Genomic DNA, 23,015 nt, shown 5'->3' on the forward strand with positions numbered 1-23,015 from the left:
AGGGCGATTCCGAAGGGGCTCGACCCTTCCGCGAGCCCCAGGCGGGGCGCGGCGCTGCCGCGGGCACGGCCCGGCCGCCCCCGCCCGCCCTCGGGCGGCGCCTCCCTGTGCCGGGGCTGGTGACACAGCTCCGATTCCGAGAAGTTGCTCTAAGTCCTCGACCAATCAGAAGTGAGCGCTCGCCACGCGCACCAATGGGCAGGCGCGGAGGGCGTGGCCGCGAGAACTCGGCTGACCCCGATGACTTGGCAGCGCCGCGCGATGACTGGACAACTTCTTTAAAGGGGCCGCACGCGCCGGAGGGGCAGAGCGCAGGGCAGCGGCGGCCCGGCGCGGCCCGACCAGCGGCGCTCACCCGCTGCCCCGCGGGCACTCCCGGCGCTGCCGCCGCCGCCCCGGGGGACGGGGGTCTGAGGCTGCGGGGCCCCTTTAAGGCCGTTTCCTGCCCTTCGTCCCAGTAACAGCTGATTGCAGCGAGCCAGGGCCGGGCCGCCAATCGGCGGCCGCCACGTCCCACCCACGTGACTCCCACGCGCCGCCGCGCCATGCGGCGCTGCCCGGCGGGAGCCCCCGGCGCCCTTAAAGGGGCCGCGCGCGGTCCCGTCGCCCCGTGGCTGTCCTGACCGTGTGTCCCGCGGGTACCACCGCACCCGCCGGCCCCGGAGGCTCGGCACCGCCCGGCTGGTGGCGGGAGGACCCGGCTCGGCTCACGGTTACCGTGGCCGAGCAGCTCCCATAGCGTGCGGTGCCTCGCGGGGCAGAGGGCGGCAGGGTCCCGGGGCGGCGGGGCTGGGCTAGTCCCGCTGCCCCGCGCCGGCTCCCCCGGGCACTCACCTGCCGCCGGTGGGGTCCGCCCGCGGCGGGCGGGGACCCCTTTAAGGCCGGCTGCTTCGTCAGCGCGGCTCGCCCGGCTCCAGCTGACAGCCCGGGGCGCCTCTGACGTCACGCTGACGTCACGCCCCGCCGCCGCCGCGTCACGCGCCGCCGCTGCCCATGCCCAGCACCGGCCCCGTGCCCGGGCCCTGCGCAGCCGCCCCGGCCCCCCCGCCCCGCGGCCGCTGGAGGGAGCCCGGGCCCGGCCCCGCGGGGCCCCGGCGGGGAGCGCGGCCCGGCCCCCCCCGCGCACATGGCGGCGCGGCGGCCGCATGTGACCGCCGTCACCTGACCAACATGGCCGGGGCCGCCCCCGCCGCTGCCCGCCGCGGCTGAGCCGCCGCTGCCAGGTAACGCGGGGCCGCCGGGGCGGTGAGGGACCCCTCGGGGGGGGGTGAGGGCTCCCCGGACCGGCCCGCGGGGCGCAGCCTGGTTCTGTCATCCCCCCGCCGGTTGTGAGGGCCCTCAGGGGCCGGGGCCGTCTGGCCGGCCGTGGCCGTGGCTCGGTTCCTGGGACGTGCTCCTTGCTGTGAGCATCCTCTGCGTCGCACCCGTGGCCCCTCTCCCTGACCCTGGGGCTGCAGAGGTCCCATTGTGTCCCCAGCGTGGGGGGTTATGCTGCAGAGATTCCATCGTGTACCCTCTCCAGCTGCAGAGGTGCCATTGTGTCCCCACCGGCAGCCCCGGGGCTGCAGATGTTCCCCTCCACCTCCCATCATATTCCTTTTCAGTTCTTAGGGCTGTGAATGTCCCGTTGTGTCCCTCTAGTCTGGGGCTGAAGAGGTGCCATCACGTTCCACTCCTTCGCTGTCGATGTGCCGTTGTGTGTCCCCACACCAGCCCTAGGCCTGCAGAGGTCCCATCATGTCCCTTCCCCCAACACTTGGATGTGCGAGTCCCCATCATGTCACCCTCCCTGAGCCTGGGTCTGTGGAAGCCCCACCACATCCCCCTGCCTGGCTGCAGAGCTCCCACCTTGTCCCTCACAGCCAGGGCTGGTCCCTTCTCACCCCCCACACGCTGACAGAGTGACCAAGCTCCTCAAAACAGCTTTTTTTTTTCACTTGGGTGCCAAGGGGGAAGTGAGACTGGGGAGGGCAGGGTATTTCTTCCCCTCTCTGCTTGCTCACAGCCTGTCTGGACCACCTTTCTCCCAGCAGAATCCAGCATGGAAGGCTTCCTGCAGAGCGTGGAGAAGGACCTAAACATTGACCGCCGGCAGCTGGCCCCCGAGAGGACCCACGTCACCGCCTTTGTCCCGGCAAAATGGCTGCAGAGCCTCAAGGAGCGCCGGGTGCTGCCGGCAGCCTGCCCACGGCCCGAGGGGCTGAGCGAGGTGGAGGTCAGGACGTTCCTGCAGCACTCGGTGCAGAAACTCCCGGCGGGCTGGACGCGGGTGGAGATCCACGGGCTGCGGAAGGCCCGGCTGAGGTACCCGCTGCGGGCACAGCCCCCTGACCAGCGCTGTGGCAGCAGTGTGGACACCCTGCACGGCTTCATGCAGAGCGTGGCCACCCAGAACTACCACAACCTGTGGGGCCGGGCTCACGGGCTGTACGCGCGGCCCTACCGGCGCCCGGGCGCGCCGCCCACGGTGCCGGCGCTGGACGCGCTGCGGGCTGCCCTGCACAGAGCCTACGGCTGCCCGGTCCTCCAGGTGGGCAGGAACGTGCCTGGCATGTCCCCTGCCAAGGAGAGCGTGGCCAAAGGTGCGCCCTTGTGCCCCAACATGCTGCAGGCTGAGGCGCTGCTGGAGTCGGCCGACGTGCTGTACATCATCTACCCCTATGTGCAGTACTGCCTGCACGACATCGTGACCTTCAGCCCGGCCAAGCTGACCAACAGCCATGCCAAAATCCTCTTCCTCCTCTTCCACGTGCTGCAGGCCATGAGGGCTTGTCACCAGGCGGGTCTGGCTTGTGGAGATTTCTCCCTTCGGGATGTGGCTGTGGATGAGAAGCTGTGCAGCCGTCTGCGTGTGAACTTCAGAGGGTACGAGGGAGCCGGGGAGGAGGAAGAGAGTCTGGAGGGTGGTCTGGAACGAGTGAGCGAGCAAAGCTGCGTGCAAAGGCAGGAGGTGACGTGCAGTGCCTGCCAGAAGGACCTCCGAGACCTGGTGTTGCAGTGGGTGCATGGGCAGGTCAGCAACTTCGACTACCTTATGCGTCTGAACAGCTTGGCTGGGAGGAGAATGGGAGACCCCAATTACCACCCGGTTCTTCCGTGGGTGGTGGACTTCACTACCAAAAACGGCAAGTTCAGAGACCTGAGGAAATCCAAGTTCCGCCTCAACAAGGGGGACAAGCAGCTGGACTTCACCTACGAGATGACCAAGCAGGCGTTTGTTGCGGGGGGATCGAGTGGGGAGCAGCTCCACGTCCCCCATCACATCTCCGACGTCCTTTCGGATATCACCTACTACGTGTACACGGCCCGCAGGACACCCAAGGCGGTGCTGTGCTGCCACGTGAGGTCCCAGTGGGAGCCCAACGAGTATCCAGCCAGCATGGAGCGCATGCAGAGTTGGACGCCGGACGAGTGCATCCCGGAGTTTTACACAGACCCCACCATCTTCCGATCCATCCACCCGGACATGCCCGACCTGGACGTGCCGTCGTGGTGCAGCTCCTACGAGGAGTTCATCGAGGTTCACCGCATGCTGCTGGAGAGCTGGGAGGTCTCCCAGGACCTGCACCACTGGATTGACCTCACGTTTGGCTACAAGCTGCTGGGGAAGGATGCAGTCAAGGAGAAGAACGTCTGCCTCCACTTGGTTGACAACCACACGCACCTGACGACCTACGGGGTCGTGCAGCTCTTTGACCAGCCCCATCCCAGGCGCATGGTGGGACCTGCCTACACTCCTGCTGAAGCTCCAGCCATTGTCCGGCCTCTGCTCCAGAACATCCGGGAGACTGTGGTTTTGGAGGACATCCAAGGCCAGGTGACGGATGCGATCAACGGGCTGGTCCTGGAGGCTACTCCCAGTGAAACCACCTGGTCTGGGGAGAAACCCGTTGCTGGTGAGGATGATTTGGAGCAAGGCACAGAAGCCCTGGATTCCATTTCTGCTCCTGGTAGAGCTGCTGACCAGCCCTGTGCCACTGTGCCTCCAGCACAGCCCTCCACCCTCCCTGCTTATGCCACCGACAGCAAATCCTCAGGGGTCCGACCGCTCCGTCGGAGCAAGACAGGTGCTGTGGATCAGCTTGACATGAAGATCACACTTCCTGAGGGCTTCAATCCGCTCCAGGCCCTAGAGGAACTGGAGAAACTGGACAATTTCTTGGTTAAAGGCTTAAGCAGCGAGATGCAGCTGATGGAGCAGCCGTGGGAAGAGCCACCCTTGGGTCTCTCAGACCTCTTCCAGAGGGACATGCAAGCTCTGGGTGTTCTGGTAGCTGAGATTATATTTGCACCGAGGCTGCGTCCTTCGAAGCCCGACGCATCCCTGTTGGAGCGGTTCCTGATGGTGCGGAATCTCTGCCGTTACCACCCCAAGGAGATCCCGGCCCCGCTGCAGCACGTGCTGCACGTCCTGCTGCAGCTCAGCGTGCCCGTGGAGAAGCTTCTGAAGAGCAAGCTGGGCAAGAGCACGGTGCAGTTGTTTGAATACAAACCCATCTCCCAGGGCCTCCCCCCACCCTGTCCCACGCAGCTCCTCAGCCCCTTCAGCTCCATCGTCCCCTTCCCCACGTACTTCCCAGCTCTGCACAAGTTCATTTTCACCTATCAGGCAAAGAAGATCGAGGATGAAGGGCAAGGCCGGGAGCTTGTTTTCCAGCTGTGGCAGCAGCTGGAGGGGATCCTTTCTGAAATCACTCCTGAGGGCTTGGAGATTCTTCTGCCTTTCATATTATCTCTGATGTCCGAGGAAAACACCGCTGTCTACGCAGCGTGGTACCTCTTTGAACCCATAGCTAAATCCCTCGGTCCCAAGAATGCCAATAAATACCTGCTCAAGCCCCTGATCGGAGCCTACGAGACGCCCTGCTCCCGCCACGGCAGGTTCTACCTGTACACAGACTGCTTTGTGGCCCAGCTGATCGTGCGCCTGGGGCTGCAGTCCTTCCTCCTGAACCTGCTGCCCCACATCCTGCAGATCCTCGTGGGCATCGAGAGCTCGCGGGAGGAGAGCAAATCCTTCCTTGGCACCGCTGAGGATGATGAGAGCGGAGGGGAGAGCCCGGTGTCGTGTGTGTTTGGGGAGGAGATCAAGATGGACGTGGAGCACAGCTCTGCTGCACTCGACCTCCTGGACTACACCTCTGGGGTCAGCTTCCACGACCAGGCCTACCTGCCCGAGGGCGAGGACTTCCAGAGTGGCCTCTACGTCGGGGAATCCCTGCAGCCCCAGGAGCAGGAATCGCTCAGCCTTGGCCGGCTGAGTGACAAGAGCAGCGCCAGCGAGGTGTCCCTGGGCGAGGACAGACCTGCTGATGGGGACTCCCAGAAGGACAAGAGCAGCTTGAAGTCAATGGACAGCAGCCAGGACCTGAAGCAGAGCGAGGAGTCGGAGGAGGAGGAAGAGGAGCATGAGGAAGAGGAGCACGAGGACGCGGCGGTTGATGCGGAGCTGACGGTGGTCGTGGATGCTGCTGGAGCCTCTGTGGATGTCACCCTGGCTGATGACAGCAGCGAGCCAGAGGATGGGGAGGGAGAGGAGCTGCCAGACCACTCTGATGACAAAGAGCAGACCATACTGCTGGGTAAGACCCTGCCAGCATCCAGGTTGTTGGGCAGAGCCTGGGGGAGAAGCGGGTCTAGATTTGGGAGTGTTTGTGACCCCAGCTTGGGGACAGGGATGAAACCAGGGTAAGAGGCCAGGTCTGCATGTGGATCTGAGAGTCAGGGCTGGGGCAGCAGAGGCTGGTAGCTAATCTGTGCCGTGCTGGGCGCTGTCCTTGTGACTGCTGTTGTTTTGCAGACACAGCCTGTAAGATGGTGAGGTGGCTCTCGGCCAAGCTGGGCCCGACCGTCACGTCCCGCTTCATCGCCAGGAACCTGCTCCGGCTGCTCACGTCCTGCTACGTTGGTAATGCCTCTTCCCTGGGTCCCAGGGTGGGCTGTGCCCCCAATCTGTCTGCTGGTGGCTTGGGTGTGGCTGCTGCTTCAGCTCATGATGTGTTCTCTGGGCAGGCCCGACCAGGCAGCAGTTTGTACCGAGCAGCGACGAGAACAGTCCCCTGAGCACAGGGAATATCTACCAGAAACGGCCCGTGCTGGGAGATCAGGTGTCCAAGCCAGTGCTGGCCTGCCTCGTGCACGTGGCATATTTGTATGGAGAGCCTGTCCTCACCTACCAGTACCTGCCCTACATCAGCTACCTGGTCAGTATTGCCTTTTTCTTCTCTGTGTTGGGGCAAGAGCTGTGTCCAGGTGTGAAGGGAGGGTGTAAAAAAAATAGTCCAGCCTCACCAGGAGCCTCCTGCATAAAAACTGAGCTTGGCTGGGCTCTGTCTGGGCCAGTGTGGGCTGAGCAGCTCTGGCTGTGTTGGCTGAGAAGGGCAGGAGAGGCACTTTTACCTCCTGCCACAAGCTCCAGACTGCTCCCAGCAAAGCACACAGCTGTGTTCATACCCCTCTTTCCCTGTCAGACCTTGTGAAACCAGAGAAAAAGCTTTTCTTCTGCTTTTCTGGGTGACTGTGCCCAAACAGAGCTGGCACAAGGGTGGGATTGTGATAACAGGCAGGAGGAGCAGCTTGGGCTGGAGTGAGTGTTCACAGAGGTCTGTGTGGGTAGATAGGGGTGAACTGGGGGGAGGCTAACGGGTTTTCAGCTATCTAAAAAGCACTGGCAAGGCTCACTAACTTTACAGCTTGAAATTCGTAGCTGAACAGCAAGGAGGAAATGTGTAATGCAGCTGGTTGAAAAACTTAATTTTTCATTGAAAAGAAAAAAGTTTTGAATGTTTTAAACAGGCTTATTTTTCATATTGCTCCCTCTTTAGTGGTTGTAAACACTTTGGTTATGGATTCTTGTTTAAATGGAAAACTTCAGTAGCTTTCTGATAATTTAAACATAGAGGGAAAGAGGCCACAGCTGTTCATTTAAAGAAAACAAAAAGGCATTGTCAGTTTTTCCAGTGTTGAAGGGGAGGTTTTTCAGGGGAAAAAATCCCATTTTTCAGCAAAATCATTCTCCACCCAGTTGCAATCATAGCTCCAGCTGTTCTGCTTTGCTTTCCTAAGATCATTGCTTGAGGGCACGGAGGGGATTAATACCCCTGTGAAACAGCATTTGGCAACCTGATATTGGAGCGATGGAACTTGCGGGTCACAAATAGGATAAAGTCAATCCTTCTTGCAGGATTTGGCAGGGTGGCTATTTTGTGAGAGGAAGAGCCTCTGTGATGAGCTGGAAGATGGCAGGTGTACAAGAAATATAGCAGGAAACTGGGAATTGTCTGTGGGTTTTGTTACTGGCTCTCTTTCTTGGGTGTTTGATTTGTCTAGGAGTTAGGAAACAGGACAATCTAGAAAGAAATATTTTAGTGTTGCTGCTGATGTTATTAACTCTTTGGCACTGCCATAACAGCAGCAGTACATTGTCAGCAGAAAAAGGATGTGCAGTTCTGCCTCATGAAATTACTAGCAGCTGGATTTCTAGAAGTCAGCAGCGGCTTTGCCCATAATTTGTGCTTGGATATTTCATGCAAGGACTGTTCCTCTGCACACTGTAGGATGAAGACAACGATTCTTGCTTTTAAGCTGTGTGTATGTAAGAGCTTTCCCCTCTTTCTGTGCTAGCAAATGATGCTCTGGGGTGTCCAGGATGGTTTGGACCAGTGTGGGGTTGTCGCTCTCCCTTCTGAGGTTCCCACCTGTGGGAATGTTGTGCAGGGAGATGCTCTGCAGAGGAAACCTGTGAGCTTGGGGGTGTCATTCCCCATTTTCCCCAGGCTCATCTCTCGTGCTGACAAGTGTCTGTCAGTTTTTGGGCTCATCCCTTGAGTGCCAGACACGTTTTGCTGTTGAGATTTGATGCTCGGGTTCCTCTTCCAGGACCAGCAGTGCTGTGCTGGGTTTGAGGCTGAGCTCAGGCGACCTTGGGGTCACCTTTGCTGTGTCCTGCTGGGGAGGTGGTGGCCCTGGCCCTGAAGGAGTCTCTTTCACAGGTTGCACCCGGCGGTGGCTCCGGCGGTGTCCGGCTGAACAGCCGGAAGGAGGCCGGGCTCCTGGCCGCTGTGACACTGACACAGAAGATCGTGGTGTGTCTCTCTGACACCACACTGATGGACATCCTCCCCAAGATCAGTCAGGAGGTGCTGCTCCCAGTGCTGGGCTTCCTCACTTCGCCAGCTGTTGGGTAAGCGCTGCAGGATCAGCACAAAATCAGGGATTTGGGAAGGGTTCTGTGGGGGCCCTAATGCTCCCAGGTTTGGGGGCAGGGGGGGGTGTTTCTGCCCTGATGTGTGTCTCCTTGCACTGGCACACTGCTGAAAGCATCCTGATAACACAGAAAAGGCAGGAAGCATGGGGCAGAGGATGGGAAAAAGGGATATGTGGAGGGCAGGCTGCTGATGGATGTCCTCTTCAGTTTCCCCAGCGGAGCCCAGGCCCGTGTTGCCCTGTGTGTGAAGACAATCAGCCTCATTGCCTTGATCTGCCTGCGGATTGGGCAGGAGATGGTGCAGCAGCACTTGAGTGACACAGTGAGAAACTTCTTCGGGGCATTCTCGCTGCTGCAGGAGCTGCAGGACCAGGTCAGTGATGTGGGAGGGGCCCTCCTGCACTCCCCCAGATGTGGGAATGTGGTGGGCATACCTGGCTGTGTTTGTGTAATGAATTGTGGGGTAAGAGCATCTCATCTTGGGGTTTATGTGATCTTGTTTCTCTTGTCCAGGGGTTGACAGCAGAGTCGCTGGGCAGCTGTGAAGTGCCAGTGATGGAGGTGCCCCTTTCGGATGGGAAGCTGCTGGCCCTGGATCCATCCGTGCTGGTGGAGTTACAGAAGGTGTTCAACCCCGAGATGGCCTACATCACCTACATCCCCTTCTCCTGCTTGCTCGGTACGCCTTGGCCACCAGCTGTGAGGGAGCTCTATGCTCTGGGCATGCATGCTGGGCCTGAACTCCAGAGAAATCACAGCTCACAGGGCTTCTGGGGGAAACTCACAGCTTCTACAGCATGGCTTGGGCTGATTCCTGGGCTGGGAGGCCACTTCAGCTTCAGCTGGGAGCAGATGTGGGATGCTGTGTCCACAGCCTTGTGCTGACCCTGTTCAGGGGTGTACAGAGGGGGGTGATGATGATGATGATGGGGACGTTGCTCCCCTTGCAGCCACGTTGTCTCTGTCTCCTCAGGTGACGTTATCCGGACGGTTGTGCCCAACCACTCGCTGGTTGAGAAGCTGGCCAGCCTCCACCTGGAGAACGTGAACCCCAGCAACCTGCAGGTTGTTGGCCTGGAACAAACACCGAGTGTGGTGGGCTCAGACCAAGACACTCGAGGGGCTGAGCCCTTTTCTAGCCCCCAGGAGGACACTCACTCTGGCACTTTTGGGAGCGTGCTGGTGGGGAACCGCATCCAGGTCCCTGTGGACACGCAGCGGGAGGGTCTCGGCTTGCTCCGCCTCAGTGCTGGCACTGATGGATTCGTTCCCAGCTCATCCAGCGAGGAGAACGCCCTGAAGCACGACCTCCCCCGCAGCACCCACATGCTGTGTGGGAACTGGCTGGCCTACTGGCAGTACGAGATCGGGGTGAGCCAGCACGACCCCCGCTTCCACTTCCACCAGATCAAGCTGCAGAGTTTCTCAGGGCATTCCGGGGCCATCAAGTGCGTGGCACCGCTGAGCAGTGAGGATTTCTTCCTGAGTGGCAGCAAGGACAAGACTGTGAGGCTTTGGCCCCTGTACAACTACGGGGATGGCACCAGCGAGGTGCCCCCGCGCTTCACCTACGCTGAGCACAAGAAATCTGTGTTCTACGTGAGCCAGCTGGAGGCACCGCAGCACGTGGTGAGCTGTGATGGCACCGTGCACATCTGGGACCAGTTCACGGGTAAGAAGGGAAAGGGTGAGGAACTGGAGTGAACTGGTCCAGCCCTTACAGGCAGGGGCTGTGCTGAGTTTGGATGGCTCTTGTTAAAAACCAGCACAGAACTGGAGATCTGCTGTGTGCCTTGTCCTGCCATGATGTCTGTTGTTCTTTCACAGGCAAACTTCTGCGGACTTTTGATGAGTTAGACAGCAAAGTCCCCATCACAGCTGTGACCACCATGCCACCTCCCTATCACAGCATCTCTGTGGCCAGTGCAGACTCTGTGCTGAGGTTCATCGACCACAGGAAGCCAGGACTACAGGTAGGGGTGTGGTGCTCTGTGAGCCCCCTTCCTCCTGCCCTGTGCTTAATGATGGGATCCCAGCTGGCCCAAAGCCCAAATCCCAGAGCCAGCTGTGATGGCTCCACAGAAACCAGCTTGTCCCTTAAATGCCTGATCCCCTGACCTTCATCCCCCAGCTGGACTGTCTCTCTTGCAGCACGAGTTCCGCCTGGCCAGCGGGGCGAGCGCGGGGCTCATCCGCTGCCTGGCCGTGAGTCCGAGCGGCCGCAGCGTCATGGCCGGCTTCTCCTCCGGCTTCATCGTGCTGCTGGACACCAGGACGGGGCTCATCATGAGGGGTTGGCCTGCCCATGAGGGAGACATCCTGCAGATCAAGGTGAGGGGCTCAGCTGGGATCCAGGTGGGGCCTCATCGATGCTCTGAGGCCACGTGGAGCATCCTTCCCGCAGGGCTTGTGTGCTCCATTCTTGCTTCATCCCTTCCTGTGTCCCTAAGAGGCTGCCCAAGCTCTCCTACCCCATGGTTAGTGCTGCTGCCAGCTGTTCTTGGTCCAACTCGTGCTGCCAGAGTTCAGCCCTCCTGGGTTTCAATCCTTGCCAGGCAGGTCTGCAGCAGGGCAGGGAGGAGCCACAGCTCCTGTGAAGGAGCAAATGTGTTGCTTTCTCCACGGGGCTCTCAGCTTCCCTGGGAGAATGTTGCTCTAATGAGTAACTCTTGTCCATATTTACCCACCCCAGGGAGCAGTGCTGGGTCTCCAGTGTCCTCGACCCAAACGTGGGTTAAACAAAGTTCAGCAGTGTGGGTTGTTTACCCTCTCACTAGCTCTGCTAATAAGCAGCTCCAGGTTTCTACCCTCAGCAATATTTTCAGCTGTGAGAGAGCCTCTCAATTCCTTCTCCTGAGAAGGAAAATAGTTTGGCAGGTGATTTAGTGGAGAGGGAGACTGCATGATAATCCCTTTACCCACTGCAGTAGTATCAGATGATGAATGAGCGTTGTTGTGTATCACGGTGTTGTTGAGAAGAGGCACAGCCCATCTCCTGGAGGAGATTGCCAGCTCCCAGAGTGTCCTTTAGCTTGCAGTGTCCACCCAAGGCCTTGCTAAACTGCTCAGTACCACCATCTGCTTGGAAATGGCTCGGACAGTCCTAAGGGATTGCATTGTGACCATTAGATCATTGCAGCCACCTGCTGCTCTCACATGCAGCACCAGATTGTGAGTTTTTACAGGAATTTTACAGGTTTTTACTGGTTCACTGGCCTTTCCTCTCCTGCTAGGCTGCAGAGGGCAACGTGCTGATCAGCTCCTCTTCGGATCATTCCCTGACTGTCTGGAAGGAGCTGGAGCAGAAACCTTTGCACCACTACAAATCTGCCTCCGAGCCCATCCACGCGTTCGACCTCTACGGTAACGAGGTGGTCACCGGCACTGTGGCCAACAAGATCGGGGTCTACTCCATGCTGGAGTCCTCAGCCCTGCCCACCAGCACGACCAAGCTGAGCTCAGAGAACTTTCGGGGTACATTGACCAGCCTGGCAGTGCTGCCCACAAAGTGCCATCTCCTGCTGGGCTCGGACAACGGCATCATCCGGCTCCTGGCGTAGTGACCCCTGGCCTGGCAGCCTGTGGCTGTCCCACAGTGCTGTGCTGGAGCTAGAAGCCAGCAGTGTGGCTTTTGGAGGAGGCAGAGTCAGATGTTTCTGAGCAGAGGATGCAGGGGGAGGTGTACTTGTTACGTCTCTAACCTCTTTCTGTATCTTGAAAAAGAAAAGAAGCCATAACTGAGAAACCTCCGCTGCTGCTGGGAGAGATATTGGGCGTTGTAGGTCACTGTCACCCCTGCAGAGAGGCCTGGAGCTTTCCTTACCACGTGTGCCTGATCCCCAGGGGCCTGTGAGCTGCCCTCCACAGAAACAGGGACCACAGGTACCCTCCCCCCTTCAGTTCAGGGGTAGGAGGTGCCCCTTGGCAAAACACAACAGTTTAGCTACTGCCACCTGCACTTCCCCTTCCCTTCCTCTCCTGAACCACTGATCAGCCTCACTGGGGTGGCAGAAGCTGGGCCTGGGAACTGCTGCCTTTGGAGCTGCATCTCCTCCTCCCATGGTCGGTGCTCAAAGCCCAGAGGAGGTGGTGCTCTGTGAACTTCAGGTTCTGCCAGCTGAGTTCGAGCCTGCATGGGAGGAGGAGGAGGAGAGATTCACCAGAGCCCTTTTGCTGCCGTGCTGGCTCCAGGGCAAGGACTGGAATGGAAGCCAGCCAAGGCACAAACCCCATCTGCTCTGCCAGTTCCTGTAGGAATGGGCTGCTGCAGAGGGGCAGATTGGGGTGGGAATGTGACTCTCTGGGGAGGCCAGAACTAGATGCTTCCATGAGGATTTTGGCTTCTGGAGCAGTGAGGTAGGGCTGTTGTTGGTTCCTGCCCCAGCATCCCACGATGAGGTAAGGGGTGAGGAATGCCATTTGTGCTATGCACTGGCAGTGATCCTCAGTAAATCCATCTAATCCTCTTCTTCTGAGCTGGTCAGGCTCCTGGGGAAGACAGGACAGCAAAAAGGTGCTCAGTTTTGTCCCCTCCTGCCCTTGTAGGGTGTGAGGCAGGAGGCATGAATCCATCATGGTCTCTCTTTGACCTTCCCTTTGGGACAGCACTGTCTGTTCCCACCCCAAAGCCACAGAGAGTGCTCTTTGCCCCACCAGTAGAAGCAGTTTCCTCACTTCTATTGCAGCCCTTTTCCATCCTTCAGCCTAGCCAGAGCCAGTACCAGGAGCGGGAAGCTCTTACCCTGGGCAGAGGAGGAGCCTGCTGTGGGTTGTCCTGGGAGGGGAGAGGGCTTCCATCCAGCTGCTACCTGCAGCTGGGGAGGTGAGTGGTTGGCCAGTGCTGCCCTTCCCTACCCAAGGGGAGCTCTCAGTCCCGTGTTGCCTACTAACCATTTGCAATAGATGTAAATATTTACTTCTAATAAACTCTTTGAGAGAGCTGCAGAACTGGGGGGGTGTGTGTGTGTGTGTGGAAGCTCTGTGCTGGTGGGGCTGGGTGTGCTCAGCCAGAGGGACACCTCCTCCTTCAGGCTCCTCTTGTGTTCTGGGGGAGCCCTGGATGTAGGATAGGATTCTGCTGCACAGGATTTGCTTTCCAAGGGCAATTAGCTCCCTGTGTTGCAGCAGCACATCCCAAATGTGGTTGCAGAGCTCAGACCTGTCACCCATTGTCTGGGGTGAGCTTGGGCACCAAGAGTTCTGCAAGGAATGGATGACTGGAAGATCCTTTTGGTGCTCCCTGCTGCTCCTCAGTGACTCCTCTCCCACTGAGGACATGGACAGAGGCAGGAAGGACCAGCAGCACTTCTGCTTATGGCACAAATCCACACAGGGCAGGACTGCTGGAGTTCTGCCCATCCCTGAGACTTTTGCTCCGTGCCCCAGTGGTGTGTGCATGCCCTGGACACTGGGACTAGCTACCCTGGGAGAGCTCTGGAGCGTGCTGTGCCCCAGGGGAGGGACCAGCTGCTCTTGGCTCAGCCCAGCCTCGCCATCAGACCCTGCTGTGTGCAGCCACGGGGCCCTGGGCACCTGCCCTCTGTTAAACCAGTGTCTCACATCTCCCTGGGATGCAGGGAGGGAAGAGCTGGGGGGTTCAGCAGAGAAAATTCCCAAACCAGAAAGCCCTGTGGCAATAAACACCGAGCCCTGCATTTTCACTGAAGGTTATGAATAAAAGAGAATATTCCCAGCATGGGGAGTGTGTGCAAAGTGGAGCCACTTGCAAGTTACTCCTGCTGGTGGGAGTTTTGCACCTGGTAAACTCAGTGTTAACATTGTCTTGAGGGTACAGCAGCTCAAAAGTACATCCCCATCTCCAAATGCACCACGAATTCACTCTTCTCCCCCAAACAAATGTTTAGCCGGATGCTGTAGGTCAATATTTGCCTGCCAAATTCTCAAACAGGGGGTGGTGCTGAAGGTCGCTGCCGGGAGGGGGGCTGGGCAAGAGCTGTGTGTGCCCCATGCAGAGCTGCTGGACAGGCTAAAGCAGGTGCCAGCTCCAACGTGGACATGAACAACCTCAGGTAAGGGGCAAATGAAAGGATTTGATATAAATGAGGGCTCCTCCAATGCCCCTTGCGGAGAGAGGGGTGAATTTGGCAGAGGGTTAAAGGATGGGCACCACCAGGGAGGAAAGGGGTATTTAGGGTTGTATGTGGCTGCAGGATTTGGGGTGAGGGAAAGGGGAGGAATGAGATGGCCTCAAGTTAGGCTTTTGCCAGTGGGATCTCAGCCCAGCAGTTCTGGGTGAAGTAAGGACTGCTTGGAGAGCAGAAGCAGCCCCAGGAATTAAGTGTGGAAGCCATTCAGGGGGCTGGGCTTTGGCATGGAGGTTTTATGAGAAGGAGAAGGTATTTAATTTCTGTCTGAAAGGGAAAAGTGGCTGGGTGAAGCGTTGGCCAGGGAATGGGTGGGGTTTTGTCCATGACCCTGGAAGCCCCACTGTCCCACACTGGAACTGGAGCACGCAGGTGGGAGAGGTGGGGTTTGCCAGCAAGGGGGGGAAGATGAGTGCTGGGAAGGGGAGGACTCCCCCTTCCAGGACATATTGCTGGGAAACTGCTGTGCTATTGCACTTCCTACCTGCAAATTCCTACCAGACAGCACTTGCTGAGCACCTGCAGGTCAGTAGCCCTTCTCCCAAGAGCCCGGGGCACCCCTGAGGATGCTGCGCCTGTATCTCAGTGGTTTCCATGGGAAAGGAGCGGAAAGGCTCTTGTCTCCTTCCAGAGGCACAGTGTGTGCAGCACTGATATGGGAAATACCATTTGCAATCCAGAGAAAGCAGGGCAGCAGGGTCAGACAGGCAGGATCCAAGCGGAGCCTGGCTGTGGCTGCAGCTCCACTGCGGGTCCCTGCTCCTCTCTGATTTCCCTGCCTTGGCACCGGACCCAGGAGCCCTGTGTTGTTTCTTTGCAGCATTGTTCATCTCCCTCTTGCTTTCCATGAGCTCCTGTGCCAACCTGTTTGGCCAGGTTGATAATTTTCTCTCTGTAGACCTGAATAGGCTGAGCTCACAGCTGGAAATAACTCCTCTCTCGGCTGGTCCTTCTCTTCCAGGAATATGGGGTTCCTCTGGGGGCTGCTCTGCCTGGCTGCTCTGCACAGCCTCCCACGGGTAAGTTGCTCCTGCAGCAAAGAGAGCAAGGGAAGTGTGGTGGCTCCCTGAGCCAGACCATGGGGCAAATACCACCCAGAAAAGGCCTGGAAGGCAGATAGGTGGAGGACACTGCTGGGGGGGGGGTTCACCAGCAAGGTTTCTAATCTTCTACCCAGCTGAAATAGTTGTGGATATTCTTATTATTCATATTTATGTATAAGCTTTTCTTTTGGAACTTGACCTCAACTGTATTTAGTGACCTTCAGGAGTTAAGAGGAGGTTTTTGAAAAGCAGGTTTTTCCCCACCCCCTTTTTAAATCTGGATCCCTGTCAGAACTGAGATTGCAAAACCCCACTGCTCACTCTCAAAAGGATCCATTGTTCTGTGCCAGACTGGCCTGACCCCTTTCTAAACAAATCCAGTGTTTGCAGTGTCTCCCAGCTCCTCCTCACTTCCACCTCCGCATGTCTGACCCTACTGCCCCTCGGTCTGCACCCCAAAATCCTGCCTATGCTGTCGCCTTGTGGGGACTGCTACAGCCAGGATTGCAGTGGGAGCAGGGAAGACAGACTCTGGAAATTCAGAGGGACCCGACTTTGTTTATTGATTTTTTTTTCCCCTACAGCTGGCACATGCTATTGACCAGCAGCGTCTCTTCCTAGACAAAGATGGGAAGCTGAGGGTAAGCACTGACTGGTTCCACACAAGGGAGATGAAGTTATGCTGTGGGATTTGCAGTTTTTCCTGATATAGAATGAGCCCAGGCAGTGCCAGTGCCATGAGAAAGTCCATCTTACTGCAGGCTTTACTCCCCGCTGCTGCCAATGCTGTGCTTGTTCAGGTTGGAAGCTCCACCCTAAATAACTGGGCAGAGTATGGAGTTAACACCAGTACTGGTGTGTGTACAGGGGCTGGCAGGTGGATGATTTAATTTCTGATTGATAAAGAAAGGTGAGGAAAACCACCAGCTGTGAGGATGACAGGGAGAAGGATCAGTAGCTGATCCAATCCATTGAGCCTGGGATGTTTCAGACCACGCAAATGTGAGGAGAGTAGTGGCAGTGCTAAAGGCTAAAGCTTAGAAGAGTGGAAAATGAGGAAATCTGGAGAGAAGAAGAATGGAATAGAACAGACAGGTCAAGAAAACACAGATGCCTGGAGGAGGAATTGAGCCAGACTGGATCAGGGCTGTGACAGCAGCAGAAGGGGCTGGGCAGTGTGAGGCAGGTGGGCACTGCTAAAATGTGTGAGGGGAGGAGGTGAAATCAAGGCTGAGGACGATGGATCTGTAAATGCTGAAGGGACAGGACATGTGCTGAGCATGAGTCTTGCCCTCAAGCTTTCCTGAGAGCTTTCCTGAGGAGGAACCATTGCCAGACACTCACTGGGTCCATTTTCACAGGGTACAAGACCTTCTCTTTCCTAAAGCCATTCCCTCAAGTCATTATCCTCAGGGTTAAAGGCAAACTGAAGCAAAACCACCACCAGAGTAGAGGAGTCCAGCTCTCTCCAGTTTTCTCAGCCTGTTTAGACGTGCAGGAAAAGCCCATGAGGGTGTCACTGTGCTGCTGCTTTCCCAGTGCTATCCTTGTTTCTCCCCAGGATGTGAAAAGTGCTGGAATGGTACAGTCGGATTCGCTGGGAGCCATCCCAACCCTGCCAAAGGGAAAGCTGGTAGAATTTACTTATGACAGCTTCCAGGAGAATGATGGAACCATGTCAGCATCCACCAGCACCCTGCCAGACACGAGGGATGACTGGAACTCAGAAGATGAAGCCGTAGCTGGGGCTGGGGGTTGTCGTGGAAAGAAATCACCTGAGGAAAAAGCCTCTTCTGAAGAGGAAGGAGAGGCTGGGGATACAGGCTGTGAGATGACTTGGAAGAAGAGCCAGAGGCTGGCAGATGGCTTGATGAGATTCAGCATTGATCTCCTGAGAGAGGTGCAGCTGGAGTCCAACAGAACCAACGTGATCCTGTCCCCCCTCAGCATCGCCCTGGCCTTGTCTCACCTGGCACTGGGTAATTCTTAGTGGCAAAACCACCATTTCCTGCCCTTCCCCGTATCTTCTCCCAGAGGCACAAGCAACCAGTGAGCAAGATGCAAATGAAATACAGTCTCTTCCACTTATCCTTGCTCCTGCAGCTTTAATTAGGCATGATTACAATTGAAGCTGCCCTCTGAGGCTCCGTCTCTCAGATTTCTCCAGCCTCTTTTGTGAGGCACAGCGTGTTTCTAACAAGAGGCAGCCAGAGTAACGTCCCTGTTTTCCACTCCATGAGCATGAGACCTAACAGGAATTTGATTTTTAGGAGCAGCAAATCAGACAGAGAAGCATTTGCTGGAGGTGATGCACCTGGAGTCTGTGCCCTGCCTCCACCACATGCTGGGCACCCTTCGCAGGAGGCTCACAGAGTCCACCCTCAGCCTCGGGGCACGGCTGTACCTGCAGAAAGGTGAGAGGTGGCACAGGGGGGGCTGGACTGGTGTAGGATAAACCTCCCAGTCACAGAGAGTGATGGAAGCACACTGGAGACATCCATTTCCCCTATTTCCTCCTCTTGGGGAGTGTCACGCCATGCTGAGCAAACCTTTCCCATCATTCTTCCCCTTTGCCAGGGTTTGAGGTGAAACAGAAGTTCCTGGAGGACTCAGAGAAATTCTATGGAGCAAAGCCCATGACCCTTTCTGGGATCAGTCAGGACGACCTCGTAGCCATAAACAATTGGGTAAAGGAGGCAACTCATGGGCAAATTCCCTCCTTCCTCCAGCAGCTCCCTGAAAACGCAGTGATGCTCTTGCTCAACGCTGTCTATTTCCACGGTGAGCTCCACAGGCCTTCCTTATTTCTTCAAGAGGAAATAGAACTCCAGTTTTCTGCAAGCCCTGTAGCTGAACAGCATCTCCTCTCCTCGCTTCCTGCTAGGCAATCTGCTTGTTCTTGTGCATCTGCTGCTCCTCTTGCTTAGATTTCTTTACAGTAATGATTCCCAACTGCTTCACATGTGCTAAAAATGTTACTTGACAGCAGAGCCAGAACGCAGCAGGTGGGACCTGCAGTGTCTTTGCCTCCTGATTCAGGATCCCAGGCAGTGGCACATCCCTGCTCATCTACTCAGTGATCTTAAAGGTCTTTTCTAACCTAAATGATGAACCAGGTCGTAGCAGCTCACTGCACACCCACCACAGAGCTCAGAGGCAGCTTCTGTGGATTTCTGTCTGACTGCAGCACAGTGGTCAGCCACATCTTCATTTTTTAACTCCCTGAGGGCTGTGCACAGACCAAACACTTCCAGTGCAAATCTACAAATGTTTTACCTTGGTCTTGGAGCAGTGTTTCCCCCTAGGCAGCACAGAGGCAACACTCCCCATTTTTCAAAGCACAAACATAGTTTCTTTTATCTCCATAGCCTTCAGTAGTCTCCCACACTGAGGCGTGAGGATTAATCCATGTTCCTTTTGTTATTCCATAGTTTCTCTCTGGCTGATAAGAGTTTCCTGCTGTTAGGGCTCTTCCAGCTTTGGTTCTGACTTCTCTTTGCTGTATTTTTACTTCCCTGGTCACTACTGGCCTTGTGAGAGAGCTCAAGATAGGAGGAGTGTCAGCTCAGCAGTTTCTGGTTTTCTACCCAAATATAACTTTGTTACTTTCAAAACTTTTATTTTTACAGGGTTTTGGAGGAATAAGTTTAATGCAAGCATCACTGGGCCAGATGTATTCCACCTTGACCATGAGTTCGTGGTCCCAGTTGAGATGATGAAAGCCCACCAGTACCCCCTGAGCTGGTTTACACTGGAGTCCCAGGATATTCAGGTAGGGATCTCTCAGGAGCACTGCAAATTTTCATTGGAATTTCCTCTTGCTGTGGTATTTTACTAACTGCAAGCATTCTCTCCAAAAAACCAAATGTTTTTTTTAACAGGCATAGCATAGAAAAATTTAATAATCATTCTTTGTCCTTGCTTCCAGCAAGAATATTGGATCTTCACTTCTAATCTCTAGGAAAAACCACAAAGAGATATTTCCACTGACTGGGAATTAATAGGATTTTAAAGCCCAGAGTTAAAGATCAATGAGGAAATATGGAAAGGAATTCCCTTCGACAATGTGCTGTTGGAGTTCTTCAGAACCCAGAGCGGGGCAAACTTGTGCATGTGGGCTTTCACTCTGCCACGTGCTCAATCTCTACCAGCCCGTGGCTAATACTAAAATCTAAAGCTGTAATTCCAACAAATTCTCCTCCAGAGATATCAGATCCCTCCTTCTCACCAGGCTGTTCTCACCAGAGAGCAAGAGTGGCCCTGTAGACCAATTAGAAAAAGACTAGATTAAAAGCATCACTTTCTGGACTTCCCTTCCTTTTCCCTAAATTCCTCTCTGGTTGGTTTTATTTCCAGGTGGCCAAGTTTCCCTTCAAGAGTAACGTGAGTTTTGTGGTCATCGTACCAAACCAGTACACCCGGAACAGCTCTCACGTGCTGGAGAACTTCCCTTACAGACAACTCTGCAGGCTTTTCCCCAGAGAGGTGCCCACCACAGTGAAGATCCCCAAAATAAAGTTGGACTACCAGCTGGAACTCAACCAGGTTCTCAGCCAAATGGGTAAGGCCTCTAGCAGGGTTTGCACAGAACAAGTAGAGCTGATCAATCTGTTCGCTGACACCAAAAGCTGCCACCCTTGTTGCTAAAGCTGTGCCTCACAGCTTGCTCCAGAACTCCAAACTCTCCCATGTCTTCTTCCTCTCCTCCTCCTTACTCCTTGCTTGCCTGGCACCAAATGTTTTGCTCCAACAGGATGATACTACAGAGCAGGCAGCGTTCACAGCTTCTCACAGTCTTTACACGTTCTTCCTATTGTAGCCAAGACCAACCTCCCCCTGTGCATCAGTCTTAGTATCTGAATTTGTCATTTAATACAGTGGCCAGGACAGAGAAAATGCAGATCACAAAACCTGCAGCTGAAATAAACCACCAGGTGCTGCCTTTCCAGATGAGAATAATTGAAGAGTTCACTTTGTTTTGTAAAGAATTGCTTGAAAAAATAATCTCTGTAAAAGTGTTTCCAGCCTAGCTAGAAAGAGTCTTCAGACTTGCTGCTGCTTTTTAAGGATGACTGCAAGTTCTTACACTGCTGTTCTTAAAGAGGTGGAGTTTTTGTTTCTCTTGCCCGTCAGTTCTCCAGTCCTCCATGGTGGACAGCACATGGAGCAACAAGTCAGGGAATTGCTTTCTTCAGACAGCTTTGAGAAAACTCAGAGCTTGTAGAACCAACTTGGTCTCATTTCTCTGCAGGCCTCCAGGAGCTGTTCACGAGCCCAAATCTCCAGAAGATCACAGAGGAGCCTCTCTTTGTGTCCAGTGTCCAGCACCAGGCCACCCTGGAGCTTAAAGAAGATGGGGTGGAAGCATCTGCTGCCACCAGTGTCATGCTGTCACGCTCAGTTTCTGCCTTCAGCCTCGACAGGCCCTTTGTCTTCATCATCTTTGAGGATGAAACAGGGATCCCACTTTTTATAGGCAGTGTCCAGAACCCCAGCCCTGACGCTGCCCCCCAGGCCCGAGAGCCACAGGACTCACGTGAAGCCACAGATGCCAACGAGCACCGCATGCCCAAATAAGAGAGGGGCAGAGCCTGAGTGTTCTGGGACTACTGCCTGACCCTCTGGACCAGCTGAGAGAGGCCTCCTGCCTCTCTGAGGCCACAGGAGGCAATTCCTTGCTGTTTTCCTTTACAGATCCCTAGAGACCAGTCCTGGGATAGCCCATTCCAGCCCTGACGAGCTTCTCCAGGCTGGGCCTCCCCTCTGTTGAACCTGAAAAGCTTGTTCTGCCTGGATTTCCCTTCCAGGGCTCTCAGTCATGGAAGGGAGACTTTCTTGTCCCCAGACTGTTATTAGAGTCTTTATTAAGATCTTATTAGAGTCCCCTGTAGCCTGGAATCATCTTTAGCATCTGGCAGCTTGGACAACAGCCAGGGATGTATTAATGTGGCTCTTCCTTCCGCAGTTCCTGGGAACATGTCTCCCTCAGTGTTCCTCTGAAAACCATCTGTGCCCACCTAGACAACGACCTCTAGAGCAACTGGACTAGAAACCAGTTGTCTTCTCTACGATGAGTCACAGCCACTTCCAGGCATGGGCTCTTCTCAAAGATTCCCTTTTCCCACTCCTTGGCTGCTTGGATCTGATGTAGGAGGCTCTGCAGTAGGAAACCCCTCCCTTTGGATCCTTCTCTCCAGGCCTTCCTCTAGAGGCTGGGTAATGCTAGATTTTTTCAAGGCATATTTTATAAAGTGTTTTTTAGTAATTTTTATGTTGGCAGAATAATAAAGAATAACGCAGAACGTATTTGCTGAAGGCGTTGCATTGAAGGACCCAACAGAGAAAGGAAAAAGGCACAGAAATTGAGTAATTGCAAAGGTTGGGAGGAAATGGGCATGACAGAAGGAAAGAGAGGAGGGGCTCTGGCAAAAGATCTGCTTTTTGCTACACCTCGTCACAAGGAACAACGGGGGCTGTGAGGTGAAATGGCAAATCTGTAAAGACTCTCCAAGGACCGAGTCCAACAAGTTTTGGGCATCTCCCCTGCCAAGTGTGCAGGGGATGGATGCTCTGTGGATCAGAGCTGGCTTTGTGAGATGGCAGAACTCCCTGAATTAGGGCATGAGCTCAGTGGCACAGGGTCAGGAAGGTGTTTTGCCTGTGAGCAGCAATGCAGGGACAAGCAAGGATGTACCAGCCCTTAATCCTTCTCTTGGGTAAAACCTGACAATAGCTGGGATCTGCTCAGAGGGTCAAAGGTGCTGATCTGGCATCTGTTATCTGTGATTTGTTCTTCACTGGGATACTCCTGGCTCCACAGCACAATGCTGTGGATGGCTGGGACAGCTTCCAGGGAAAGGAGGACAGATTTTGACACCTGCAGCTGGATGTCACTGCTTTTGTTTTGACAAAAGACAATGTCCTGTTACAGCTTCCCTTTGGTCTGAGATGGGCAGAGCCCATCACACCCCCTGAGATGGGTCCTTTTTCCAGTACAGCAGTGCCCTAAAAGCCCATGAGGCCCTGGCACAGGGTGCCCAGAGAAGCTGTGGCTGCCCCATCCCTGGAAGTGTCCAAGGCCAGGTTGGACAAGGCTTGGAGCAACGAGGGATAGTGGAAGGTGTCCCTGCCCATGGCAGGGGGGTGGAACAAGATGACCTTTAAGGTCCCTTCCAACCCAAATCATTTTCTGATTCTATCAAAGAATCTTGTGGTCCCTCCACCCAACCAAGCCATCCTACCGCTTAAAAACACGAGCCTAACTCGTAACAAAGCAACTCCTGTCCAGAGTAATTTCTGCTTCCAAACCCCCTCAGCTTCTGGGTAGAAAGGATGGTGCTCTGTTCCTGCAAAGCAGCAGTTACAGAGCCCAAGGGCCATCCTTCTGGCAGTGTTTTCCTTGCTTGGGAAGGCTGCCTTCCCTCAAAGGAAGGAGCAGAATGCTTCTGGGAGCCTCCGTCCCTGAATAGTCTGCACCATCTGCTGGCATAAAAGAAGGACTGACTCACTAACCATGAATTTCAGGGATGCAGGCGACTTTGGGGAATAAAAAGTCCTGGCTCCAACCTCCAATTATGCATTTCTTCCAGTCTAAAAGGGGAAGAATGGCCGAAGATAATGCCTACTCCTCTAACCAATGCAGTGACACAAACCCTTCAGCAA

At 55.4% G+C, this 23,015-nt stretch overlaps 2 protein-coding genes across 2 annotated transcripts; both read left to right on the forward strand.

The window, feature by feature from the left end:
* The first annotated feature begins 1,038 nt into the window (after positions 1-1,038).
* On the forward strand, positions 1,039-13,553 carry WDR81 (WD repeat domain 81). The gene is made up of 11 exons (XM_082294713.1): positions 1,039-1,223; positions 2,034-5,582; positions 5,801-5,908; positions 6,013-6,203; positions 7,992-8,182; positions 8,414-8,579; positions 8,720-8,885; positions 9,180-9,878; positions 10,034-10,179; positions 10,358-10,537; positions 11,440-13,553. The coding sequence occupies exons 2-11, from the start codon at positions 2,042-2,044 to the stop codon at positions 11,764-11,766; spliced, it is 5,715 nt and encodes a 1,904-aa protein (XP_082150839.1). The 5' UTR covers positions 1,039-1,223; positions 2,034-2,041; the 3' UTR covers positions 11,767-13,553.
* A 493-nt stretch (positions 13,554-14,046) lies between these two features.
* SERPINF2 (serpin family F member 2) lies at positions 14,047-21,570 on the forward strand. Its single transcript, XM_082294714.1, has 9 exons — positions 14,047-14,235; positions 15,272-15,329; positions 15,938-15,994; positions 16,915-17,332; positions 17,624-17,767; positions 17,931-18,134; positions 18,983-19,125; positions 19,710-19,914; positions 20,605-21,570. The coding sequence occupies exons 1-9, from the start codon at positions 14,222-14,224 to the stop codon at positions 20,928-20,930; spliced, it is 1,569 nt and encodes a 522-aa protein (XP_082150840.1). The 5' UTR covers positions 14,047-14,221; the 3' UTR covers positions 20,931-21,570.
* The last annotated feature ends 1,445 nt before the right edge of the window (positions 21,571-23,015 follow it).

The sequence above is a fragment of the Coloeus monedula genome (assembly GCF_965178545.1).
Source record: "Coloeus monedula genome assembly, chromosome: 20".
Lineage (NCBI taxonomy): Eukaryota > Metazoa > Chordata > Aves > Passeriformes > Corvidae > Coloeus > Coloeus monedula.